This window comes from Crassostrea angulata, chromosome 4 (assembly GCF_025612915.1).
Source record: "Crassostrea angulata isolate pt1a10 chromosome 4, ASM2561291v2, whole genome shotgun sequence".
Lineage (NCBI taxonomy): Eukaryota > Metazoa > Mollusca > Bivalvia > Ostreida > Ostreidae > Magallana > Magallana angulata.
Genome location: NC_069114.1, coordinates 31,742,048 through 31,754,270, shown reverse-complemented (window position 1 = coordinate 31,754,270; position 12,223 = coordinate 31,742,048). Strand labels below are relative to the sequence as shown.

General features: G+C 37.3%; 2 protein-coding genes across 3 annotated transcripts; both read right to left on the bottom strand.

Annotated features, from left to right (window-relative positions):
* Nucleotides 1–1,502: 1,502 nt before the first annotated feature.
* LOC128180996 (pancreatic triacylglycerol lipase-like) lies at nt 1,503–4,887 on the bottom strand. 2 transcript variants are annotated; one of them, XM_052849229.1, is made up of 10 exons: nt 4,796–4,887; nt 4,433–4,674; nt 3,749–3,888; nt 3,424–3,652; nt 3,097–3,216; nt 2,891–3,013; nt 2,474–2,710; nt 2,090–2,207; nt 1,814–1,999; nt 1,503–1,692 (listed from the first exon to the last, which is right to left on the bottom strand). In XM_052849229.1, exons 2-10 carry the CDS (start codon nt 4,656–4,658, stop codon nt 1,614–1,616), a joined length of 1,458 nt encoding a protein of 485 aa, XP_052705189.1. In that variant the 5' UTR covers nt 4,659–4,674; nt 4,796–4,887; the 3' UTR covers nt 1,503–1,613. The 2 variants fall into 2 exon arrangements, with proteins under 2 accessions (XP_052705189.1, XP_052705190.1); XM_052849230.1 differs by having other exon boundaries at nt 4,433–4,671; nt 4,796–4,858.
* Nucleotides 4,888–6,546: 1,659 nt separating this feature from the next.
* On the bottom strand, nt 6,547–9,713 carry LOC128180955 (pancreatic lipase-related protein 2-like). The gene is made up of 9 exons (XM_052849167.1): nt 9,484–9,713; nt 8,969–9,108; nt 8,551–8,779; nt 8,291–8,410; nt 8,077–8,199; nt 7,564–7,800; nt 7,159–7,276; nt 6,862–7,044; nt 6,547–6,728 (listed from the first exon to the last, which is right to left on the bottom strand). Exons 1-9 carry the CDS (start codon nt 9,680–9,682, stop codon nt 6,650–6,652), a joined length of 1,428 nt encoding a protein of 475 aa, XP_052705127.1. The 5' UTR covers nt 9,683–9,713; the 3' UTR covers nt 6,547–6,649.
* Nucleotides 9,714–12,223: the final 2,510 nt, after the last annotated feature.

Below are 12,223 nucleotides of genomic sequence, written 5' to 3'. Positions count from 1 at the left end.
TATTATGCAAATTTCCCTTACCTAATTTAACCAAAACGGCAAAACGCTCAATAATGCAGGCAGTGCACTCTGCTTTTGAAATAGATGTGAAATAGATAGTGATGAGATAAATTTTTATTAAATACAGTCGTATACGCACGGAAAACGTTAAAAAAAAGTCCTTGTTTATTGATAAATGATGAATTTTGCACATATTGGTTTTCATCAAATGGACCCCCCCCCCCTTTTCAAAATTGCTGGATCCGCCTCTGTTAGTTATGTTAACATGCAAGATAAATATGTTGACATGCAACATATTTATGTCGACATACAATTTAGTTATGTTGACATACAACTTCTAAGTTGCATGTCAACATATTTATCTCGCATGTAAACATAACTAAGTTGCATGTCAACATATTTATCTCGCATGTCAACATACGTAAGTTGCATGTTGACATAAATAAGTTGCATGTCGACATAAATAAGTTGGATGTTGACATAAAAAAGTTGCATGTCAGCATATTTATCTTGCATGTTAACATAAATAAGTTGCATGTCTACATAGAAAGGTATAATTTAGTATCTTGGATGTTACAGGTGGGCAATATTTGAGATTTTGTGTAATTCTTATCTGATTGCAATTTTCTTGCATGTCAACATAGTTATGTTGCATGTTGACATAATCATCTTGCATGTCAACATAATTATCTTGCATGTCGACATATTTGATAGAAAAATAACTTGCACACAAGGGGCAGAGATATGCCACCATATTATGGCATTGAACCTGTTTATAAATAAATGTACCGATCTTGTCACATTCAGGCTTTTTAGATCGAAAATTTAACCGTGATCATCTTAATTAGCAACCATATAAAAACCAAATGATGAACAAATAATACTCTGTAAGAAAGAGGAAACTATTATTAAATTAAATCAATTATACAAGCTTAATAAATTATCGTATTGAAACGGGGTGTTTTGAATAAAATTTTAAAATTTGATTCGATCTTTCTACATGCACATTGCAGTCGTTAACTTGCGGAATGTTCCGATATAACCTTCGTACTTGTATATTTAAAATTGATGTACTCGTGTTTGTCACTATATATAGATCATTTTCAAATTACACGTAATATAAGCTATGTTCATACCCTGACGGGAGCCCCCCGGCTATATGATTTGCAGTTTCGACAGATCTGTTTTTTAACCACTATACGGTCACACTGAAATAAATCGCTTTTGAAAACTAATTTGGACATGGTCGATTCCTGGACCAGATCACAACAGGGATCGATACGACGAACGATAGCTTCTTCTGTTTTTTTAATTCAGTAGCAAAATTAATTTCAAAATTTAAATGACGGGATTGGGGCAATTTTGCATAAACATAGACATTTATTTTTTTTGAAAGAAGTGTCATAGACATTTAAACTTTAAAATTCAATCATTTTCCCATATCTTTAACGAATATATCCTTGTAAAAAAGATTAATATGCGAGGCAAAAAATAAAACAAACCACATACACATGTGCTTTAATGGACTTAATGCGCTTGATGAGAGCATTCAGAAAATAATAAAAGACTGCTCATTTTGTGAATATATTGGGCAACCAATAGCTGTGCAGCTCTCAGCATCCCGAGGTTGAATGAAGAACAGCTACATGGTTTACTTGAATATGGGCATCATGTCCACAAAACTTGATTTTCCTGCAAAGGAGCAATAAACAAAAGATCAATTAGGTTAATTTCTACATTTGCTTTGATTGCTTGTTTTGTTTGGGGTTTTTTTTCACATTCTAGTAATACAAGAAATTTCAATATATTTTACCCGCTCTGTCTTTCTGTGAACTCAAAGGTGACATATTTAACTTTCACTTCATGTTGAGAAGCAATGGCTACTAACAGTCCATCTCCTCTGACAAATCTGACCTTGACCCCCGTGAGGTCACCTACATCTGTGTGGGTCACGAGGACATGTTTCTCAGTAGTATCCGTAGTATAAAATTCCGCTTTGCTGAAAAAATGTTAAATAGAGAAATAGGAAAACAATAAACCAAAAATATAAATGCAGCCTACCATTTGGGAAAAAAAAAAAGATTTTTACTGTGAAAACTTCAATTCTTCGGATTGACCTTTCGTCCCGACCAAGGTCACAAAAAATTCTCCATAGCTGTATCCATGCATAGAGTGAGAAATCACCACCTCCATGGACACCTCATGTCCTAATTTATACAAAGTTTTTATGAGAAAACAGTCTGATTAAAATCAAACCTTCCACTAGCTCCTTTATTTTGATGGTCGCGTGGTCATCAAAATAAAGGAGCTAGTGGAAGGTTTGATTTTAATCAGATTGATGAGAAAAGTACATGGCCATGTCCTTATTTTTACAACAACAAAACACCCCACAAGAATCACAACAAATTATTAAGGAAACAAAAACACGTTCCTATTTTGCTGACTTCATTAAGAACGCACGCCACATTCTTACCACAATACGGGGAGTGATAGGAAGTGCTCAGGTAGAGGGCGCCGCGGGCAGTGGTGGCGTCTGCGTCATACCCCATCACGCCACAGCCCCCGGCGGGACAACTCAGGCATTTCCCATTGTCAAAGTCGGACTTTGACGAACACTGATGGGCAAAGAATTTGCAGGGAGAGTTGATAGACTCGATAAAATAATCATGGGCTCTGCTGTGACTGCAAGATAGTGATGTGGACACAGATCCTGCAATTTGTTGCGGGATTAAACTTTGAATACACGTTCCATATGGCAACAGATCAAATTAAAAGATAATTTACATTTCCGATTTTTGAAAAGAGAGAGAGAGAGAGAGAGAGAGAGAGAGAGAGAGAGAGAGAGAGGGAGAGAGAGAGAGAGAGAGAGAGAGATTGTATTTCTTCCTACCAAATGCCCCTTGAAGCAGATTGCCCAACACACTCTCCACGGGTCTATCTGGACAACCTGGTTGATGTTCGCCGCCATTGGGGAAGAAATCAACGTCACCAACCATCTCTCTTGTGCCATAACCTATTAATATAAGAAATATATTCATCCAAAAACGAATTTATGTAGTACTACATGTATTAAGCTTCATGCAATAGTTAGCTTGCCTTTCGTTACAGCAAATTCCGTTGCATCTGTGTGGATTACGTCAACAAACGTAGCGTCATCACGGTTCAGGCGCCTGTTTATTGGTTTTCCCGTAAACAGGGGGTCTGCGGGGTCCAGTCCTGAAACACATATAGGGGTGAATGGTTTCCTAAAGCTTTGAACGATACTAATGCCAGGATACGTTAGTCTTATATTAATCTTCTCAATCCAGGGGTTTTTGCTCCTCACAAACTGTACCTAAAATCTTGGCTTGCGAAAATGTGTTTTATAGGGTGTATATCGTCCATGTACCTGTGTCAGCTATTAATTAATTAATGAGAATATACCTGTAATTCGCCCGATGCTAGTAAGCGGGTGTCCAGCTAACCCAGCAATATGGGCGCCAAGGCTATGCCCTATGATGTGGACATCTGCATAATTCACACCGCCGTGGTCATGCAAATGTTTCAGCAAGTGGGACAATTCCGCCCCAACGAGAAAAACATTGCCCGCTGCCTGTTCGTAGGGCCATTGGGCCCCTGTGCCCCAGTCAACAATGATAATGTTGAAATCACCCTAAAATCAAGTAAAAGAAATCAATTGAGTGCAAAGACGCTATTACGTTGCTGAAAAGCACCGAAAACGAAAAAAATTGTAAGTGCATTTTTTGACCTTGACCAACAGTTCGTCCTTGGCATACGTGACCCAGTTATCGTGACCGTTGTCAAGAAACCCGTGGACGATGACCTTGGTTTTCTTCGTGGCATTCACGAATCCTGTAAAAGCGTCTAGATCCGAGGCTAGAGGGGTTCCTTGAGAGATGAACAGGGAAAAATGAAAACACTTATTATTATACTTTCATGTTAAATACTGAAATCTGATTGTTTTAGACGCAGTTGATAATCTGTTCTATTACCCTCAACGTGAGCATCACACTTTGCAGCGGGTAACACAACGAATTGTTACATGCGCGTAAATTATGCGCGTACGGTTCGCCATAGAATAAGTGTCATTTCTGTATACAGCAGTAAAAAATTCTCTAAAATTAAGACATTCGGTATAATAAAATAAATAGTGCCTGTTTGGGAGGATAACAGTTGAAATTGCCACCCCTCGCCGGAAAACCATTTGTCAACCTCCGCTTCGCGTCGGTTGACAATGGTTTCCTCGGGATGTCAATTTCAACTGTTACCCTCCCAAATAGGCACTACATGTATTAATATACTAACAATTGTGCGATTATATATTAAAATAGTCATTGACGAAATTTATTGGACTATATATGTATATTACAAAATCAATTCGTAGTTTTATCTCAGACAAAGACCCTGGAAAAAGTAAATATTTTCATTTTACCTCCGGTTTCGGCGACCTGGGACACTTGAATTCTTTGGAACAACCGGAACCGAGTATTGATGAGTGATGGGCTCTGTGGGGTTTTGATGTGTCCATCGGAATAGAAACAGCCATACGGGACGTAGCAGGCGAGGCTCCGCCTCTCCACAGAGGCAAAAGTTGGTGCGAAAATCAGAAGTAGGAGACGGCAGAAGAGAAAGAAAAAAGATTCCACTGCAGTCCGCATGGTGGCAAATTAACTGCTAAAAGTGTGTATGTATTATCAATATCAATGTACTTTTATCAAAAACAATATTTACGGTCACCTTTTGATATTTCTAAAATACTACACTATTGTGTTTTCAAATTAAAAGATTTTATTACCACGCTCGCCAAAATACGCCCGTTTCTGACAGGAGAATGTCTCTCGCTGATAACCTTAATGGTTGGGGTCAAGAACTAGTTACTGAGACTAAGTGGAACCCATATTGCAAAGGAGTGACAACACAAAATATGCTGTTTTCATTCAGATTTCATCGTTAAAGATTAATGTAAGCTTAAGAGCTTCCTATTCTTCTACTTCAGTAAAATGAACATGTGTCTGTGTATATATTATATAACAAATAAGGAATCATTCTTTGAGTATTATGAGGTGATAATTTTGGTTGGGGCGTGATCAAATCTTAAATCTATCATAAAGCCCTTCGGGCTTTATTGGATTTGATCACGCCCCGACCGCAATTATCACCTCATAATATTCAAAAAATGATTCCTTATTACTTATATTTATATAATTTTAAGCCATCGTACGATTAAATATTTAAATATAAATAAGCAAACCCCGCTGGCGCCTCAATTTGGCGTCATTTGTATTATGGGTTGTATAGTACAAAATCGATTCGTAGTGTTATCACAGACAAAGACACTTGAGAATGTAAATATATAAATATAATTATATGTACTTTCATTGTTGCCACGATGGATTGAGATTTACGTGTCATTTCAGCCTGTATATGATTTTTGTTTGTGATAAGGGTAGGGTCACGATTTTGGTCGAAAATTATTTTTCCAATTTTAATGTTTATAATGCTTGAGTAAGGCATTTTTAATATAAACCCAAAATTTGAGTGTCATTCGTTGAGTTTTAAGCGAATATCAGGTCTCACAATTCTTTACTAAGTAAACAATGCTTTTGCTTACATTTTGAATTGAGAAGTCATGAACATGAACTGAACATGAACTGTTTATTTATGTTTAAGACTATTAAGAAGATAGAAAAATAGGCTTGAAAAAGATTTGTTAGTGGTATAATGAACCAATGTAAACAAAAACAGGGCACGAGCCATGTTTACATAACAAAGAATTGTGGGCTCTGTATCTTGCTTATAAACTAATGACTGGCTCTCAAATTTCATTTGATCATTAGAAATGCATATCTACAGCATTGTAAATAATAAAAACAGAAAAATAGAATTTGACCAAAATCGTGACCATGCCCCTTTAACCCAAATCACTACAGAGCTGTTAGCATATGGTTATTGTCTGACCCTGCAAACTATACCCGGTAAAATTTTGTTTTCTTCTAATGGCGTCATCAAGTTGTACTTACGAGTATAGTATTTAATTAAATTACACCAGTTCTCTACCGTATAATAGATTCGGGGCAGCTTAGACTAATGGTTCAAAAGTAAGACATTAGTCATAGATAAGATGTCAACAGGTACACATTTAGTGGATACCTTATACTCAGTAATCCTTTATACACTCATCAGAGAACAAGAAGTTTTACATCTTAAGAATTTCTTGCAATTCATGCCAATATGGTCTGTTTTAAACATTGATTTTCAAATTATGATTTAAAAGTTTAGAGCGCCAAAGGATTATTCAAGAACACGAATAAGAAATTTTGGCAAATTGTTTTTAGAATGTTTTTACACTTCAACTTCACATGATAACGCTGGAGATTGGCGTCTACAAACATGTTCATGCTTCGAGTCTTTTTGGAAGTATAAACCTTTGTCAATGTAATAAATGTACCAGAGATCTCTCTATATTAGTTTACTAGACTCTTGTTGTGGCAAGACGGCGACCCACAACCCTTCAAAACAGTTTTGTTCATTTGATAGTTTTCTGACTAGAGTTTTTTTCTCTTTAATACCAAAATTCAGAAAAACACGTTTCAGGGATTATACAATTTACATAGTAAATGAATCGCCCGGCATCCAAGACAAATGGGCCTCAGCAACCGGAAGTTGAGTGCAATGTTGCCACGTGGTTTTCGTGTATATGCGCATCATGGCCGCAAAACTTAACTTTCCTATAAATTAAGTTCAAAGAAATTGTTTAGTAAAAATTCATAAAAATAAAGTGATCATAAATCGATACCTTCTCTTTTCTGACAATGTATATTTAAAAAGTTTTTTAGAAATACGTCTAGGTTTTTAACCTACCCTTGAGTGTTTTCGGTGGATTCCACGGTAACATATCGAACCCGCACTTCATGTTCTGACCCTGTGGCCTTGACACCGTCTCCACGTACAAATTTGACCTTGACCCCTGTAAGGTCACCAATATCTGTATGAGTGACAATCACGTGTCTTTCTGCGGAGTCGGGAATGTAGAACGTCATGTGCCTGTTAGGAAAGAAATTATCCTTAAAGCGCAGATCACTGACTGATGTTCAATTCTAAAACAATATACCACATTTTCGGTGTTATATGCGGGTATATGAAGGTGGTAAGCATTACCTTGAAAATTTCAACTCTTCGCTTTGTCCCTTCGTGCCGAGCAACTGAACGTAAAACTCTCCGTAGGAATGACCATGCAAAGAATGGGAAATAACTATTTCCATGTAGTATTCATGCCCTTAAAAAACCAAAGTAATTATTTAAATTCAATGAAATCACATTACATGTATCATTATTAATTGAAAATACAAGTAGATTTTTTCTCTCTAAATCCATTGTACCAATGATACTTCTTGGTCATTGCCTTCAAATTGTTTTTCCGTGAATATTTCTAGAAATAAAGACCATGCATTCACAACCACCAAACTAAATGAACACGTGTTCCGGTCAAAGAAATTTTAAAGCACTGAAATTCAAGAATTTTTTGTACTCAATATTACTCAGAGGTACATGCACATTATATACCGCAAAATGGGGCATGAGTTGAGGTACTGAGGTAGAAGGTGCCGCGAAGTGATGTAGCATCAGCATCATATCCCATCGCTGCGCAGCCGCCGTCCGGACACCCCATACAGCGACCTTCGTCAAAGTCAGTAATGCTTGAACATTTGTGGGCGTAGAATTTACATGGAGAGTTGATAGACTCGATGAAGAACTCGGTCGCTCGACTGTGACTGCAGGTCAGTGAGTGAGCAACAACCCCTGCAATTATAAGCCCCTGTTAGTTAATACTGAGGTGAGAAGTTGCAAATACCCACACCGGTGACACACTTCGGTAATGTTCAAGCACATGCAGGCACCTGATGTTATATATTTTTCTCATAATAAAAAGATATACCCTTTACTTTATGAAACATTAGGTCAGGGCCATATATTTTTATTTTGAAAAAAAAACACGTTTGTAGGTGCCTGTGTATGCAAGGTGCTAAATTGTCTGTAGTGGATGTTTGGTTTTTAATTTTAATGATTGCATATTACCAAAACCGCCATGGAGCAGATTATACAGAGCACTACTGCCAGGGTCCTCAGTACAACCAGGCTGATGCTCTCCGCCATTGGGGAAAAAGTCAACATCACCTTCGTTATCGTGAGTTCCAAATCCTGTCAAGATCGCACAACGTAGACGGTGACACAAAAGAATAGTATGAAGACTTAGAACCCCGCATAATGTTCGAACAATCGTATCTTTTACCTTGGGAAAATGTGAAGTTGGAGCCATCAGTATGGATGACGTCCACAAAAGTTGCGTCATTGGGGTCGAGACGGCGATTGAGGGGTTTGCCGGAAAAGAAAGGATCAGCGGGATCAAGGCCTATAAAATACGAAATAAAAAGAATTGATACTAAAATTACTCGTGAAGTAAAACAATTTAAGAGCAAGCAAGAAAGGAGAAATATACAAACATTAAAAAAGCAAAAGAGTGTGAGCAATGAGATATATCTTCACGCATACCTGTGATTCTACCAATGTTCGTTAAGGAGTGTCCTGCTAGACCAGCCACCTGTGCACCGAGGCTGTGTCCGATGATATGGACGTCCGAGAGCTTCACGTGGGCGTGGTCTCGTATATACGTCAGCAATGCAGCCAGTTCGGCGCCAACCAAGAATCCGTTACCTGCGGCCTGTTCATAGGGCCATTTAGCCCCGGACCCCCAGTCCACGACTATAACATTAAAGTCACCCTGGAAGTTGAAGACTATTACATTTTAAAATTGCATTTGCACGACAGATGCCACGTCCCGTGCTTTCAACGCTTTGTAATTCTCAATGAGAAACCATACCATTCTACAAAATATACTAGTGCATGTATACGATATCGTTTAAACCAGCATGAACAATGCAAAACAGAACTTTTTTATTCTTAAACTTGCCTTTTTCAAGAGCTCGTTCTTTGCCTGAATCACCCATGGCGACCTTCCATTGTTTATAAAACCGTGGATGAGGACCTTGGTTTTTTTGGTTGCGCTGACATGGTTGGTAAAAGTCGTCACTTCTCGCTCCCAACCTGCTCCTGCAAAATCCGATTTAAAGGATTGATATAGAAGGTTTTCGTTCACCTTCTTAATTGCATGATACAGCAACTATGCTTTTCTTTGCTTGTTCTACATTTTGGTGCGAATTAGTGTTTGGTAGCCAATCCAAATTTAAGTCAAACTATATGAGGTCTTTCATCGTCTCAAGCCACGGGTTTTGTTTCCATTCTATTTTCACAAAAATAGTTTGTGGAAAAAAATGGACACAAAACCCGTGGCTTCAGACGATGGAGTTCTTTCTATTATGATGTAAATTGTGTATCTTGATTGAAATAGACGGATACCCGGTATTTGATGGATACCGTATAAAATTGAACAACTATTGAAGTCGGACATCACTCGACCTGCCTTACCTCCAATTTCATTGATATGAGACGAATGTCCCCTAACGTACAACCTGAAGTATGTGTCGATAATATCCGGAGACTGGGGCGCCTTCAGTAATCCATCAGAGGAGAAGCAACCAAACGGATTGTAGCAGACGGTATTACGTCTCTCAACTGACGCGAAAGCAGACGACAGGAGCAGAAGACAGCCGAAGAAGACTGCCATGATGGATCTGATAAATAAATGTTTATGGTCGTGCCTGATATTGGCATGACAATTCGGTTTTCTAGCTTATATCAAGATAACAGAGGACACTAAGATATGATTCAGCCACAAGTATATGGTATAGAATCACGTTCAGAAGACATTTCTGTCATAGTACTCTTGCACTATTAGCGAGGTAGTTTACGTCGCCATGTATCTAAATATATCGGAATTACCGTCCAAATAAATTCTAAATTTGGAAATGTCGCGAAAAGGTGTCATCAGGAACACAAAGTCTGCAGTTTTGTATGATAGTATGGTCTGTAGTAAAAGTTGTTGGTACATGCATTTTGTGATGACGTGAGTAACACTGCGTAAAGGTCTAGTTGATCGATGACATCTGAAGAAATGTAACATGCACAAACGAATCGTTGTTCAAAAATTGAACCAAGGAAACATCAGATAGAAATAAGAATTTTGACAAGAGACTAATTCCAAACAGTTTCACAAGCTTTTCTTTTTATTTTGTCTTGGCCTAGAATGACGTAACGTCATTGGATAAAAGGCGGCATATGCTTGCCTTATTTTTTACAGACAAAAAGTCCAAATCAGCAAATTATTGACGGCAACATAGATCTGACCACATTTCCAACCAACTTCATGTGAAGAGAATCAAAGAGGCCATATTGCAATCAAAAATAAAACCAGAGACATAAAAATGTTATTCATTCTTCTGGGATTCGTGCAATGTATGATGGTAGCGTCATTGCAGATAACGTTTTTTTTTCTACAATGATCGCTGCCTTCATCGGGTTTGTTCCCGTTTTGCACACATTTGAAAATTAGGTATCGAAAAAATGTGTGCGAAACGGGAATTTGACCAGGTGAGATAATTGGGTTTTCAGGTTTGTTCCCGTTTTGCACACATTTGAAAATTAGGTATCGAAAAAATGTGTGCGAAACGGGAATTTGACCAGGTGAGATAATTGCTTAATTGCTATAGTCTATATCACAATTCCTGCGAGGGCAATTGACAATAAAATAAATAAAACATATCTACTCGCAATTGAAATTAACATGTATTCTTTTATTTGAATCAGCTTCCAATTGGCTTTGGACCAGCAATTTTTCATAATTCATTTGGTTTTATACATGTATTTAAGGTAAATGGACAAAAATGTAAAAGTCAATTCATCGAATCTAATCATTAATTTTTTATCATACTTTTTAAATATATCATTATTGTGTCAAACGAAAAAAAATAAATGGTGATAGTTATTAGACCTAAAACACAACAAAATATCTGTATTCCTCTTGTTTTATCGTTAAGGCACTAATAAAACACAGGTAAAAATCCAGGTAAAATCTTTGACCGAAAGCAGACTATAATTGCTATCAAAACACAATTCACACCTATTGTTCTATACCCAATTATCAAATGTGTGCAAAACGGGAACACACCCTTCATCGCATGAATCATTATATAGTTATTATACTTTAATGTTAAATACTGAAATCTGATTGGTTTAGACGCAGTTGGTAATCCGTTCTATTACCCTTTGCATTAGCAACACACTTGGCAACGGGTAATACTATATAAATAGTGCCTGTTTGGGAGGGTAACAGTTGAAATTGACACCCCGAGAAAACCATTGTCAACCGACGCGAAGCGGAGGTTGACAATGGTTTTCGAGGGGTGTCAATTTCAACTGTTATCCTCCCAAACAGGCACTATTTATTTTGTTATACTGAATGTCTTAATTTTTAAGAAAATTTTACTGCTTTTATATAGGAATAACGTGAATTATACAGCGAACCGTACGCGCATAATTTTCGCGCATGTTACATTTTTTAATGTTACCCGTTGCTTAGTGCGTTACTAACGCTGAGGGTAATAGAAAATATTATTAACTGCGTCTTAACCAATCAGATTTCAGTATTTAACATGAAAGTATAACAAAACGAATTGTTACATGCGCGTAAATTATGTGTGTACGGTTCACCGTAGAATTCACTTTATTTCTATAAAAAAGCAGTAAAATTTTCTTTAAAAATATAAGACATTCAGTATAATAAAAAAAATAGTACCTGTTAGGGAGGGTAACCGTTGAAATTGACTATTTATATATTATTATACTTTCATGTTAAATACTGACATCTGATTGGTTAAGATACAGTTGCCAATCCGATCTATTACCCTCAGTGTTAGCAACACACTTAGCAACGGGTAACACTATATAAATAGTGCCTGTTTGGGGGGGGGGGGGTAACAGTTGAAATTGACACCCCGTGGAAACCATTGTCAACCGACGCCACACCCCGTGGAAACCATTGTCAACCGACGCTTCGACAATGGTTTCCACGGGGTGTCAATTTCAACTGTTACCCTCCCAAACAGGCACTATTTATATAGTGTTACCCGTTGCCAAGTGTGTTCAGATTTCAGTATTTAACATGAAAGTATAATAAAACATTTTATTGTTTATATTTACATATACCGAGTATGATTCCCTCTATTTCTTACCGAAACTTTTAGATAATTCATAGCTTTATAGAAACAGC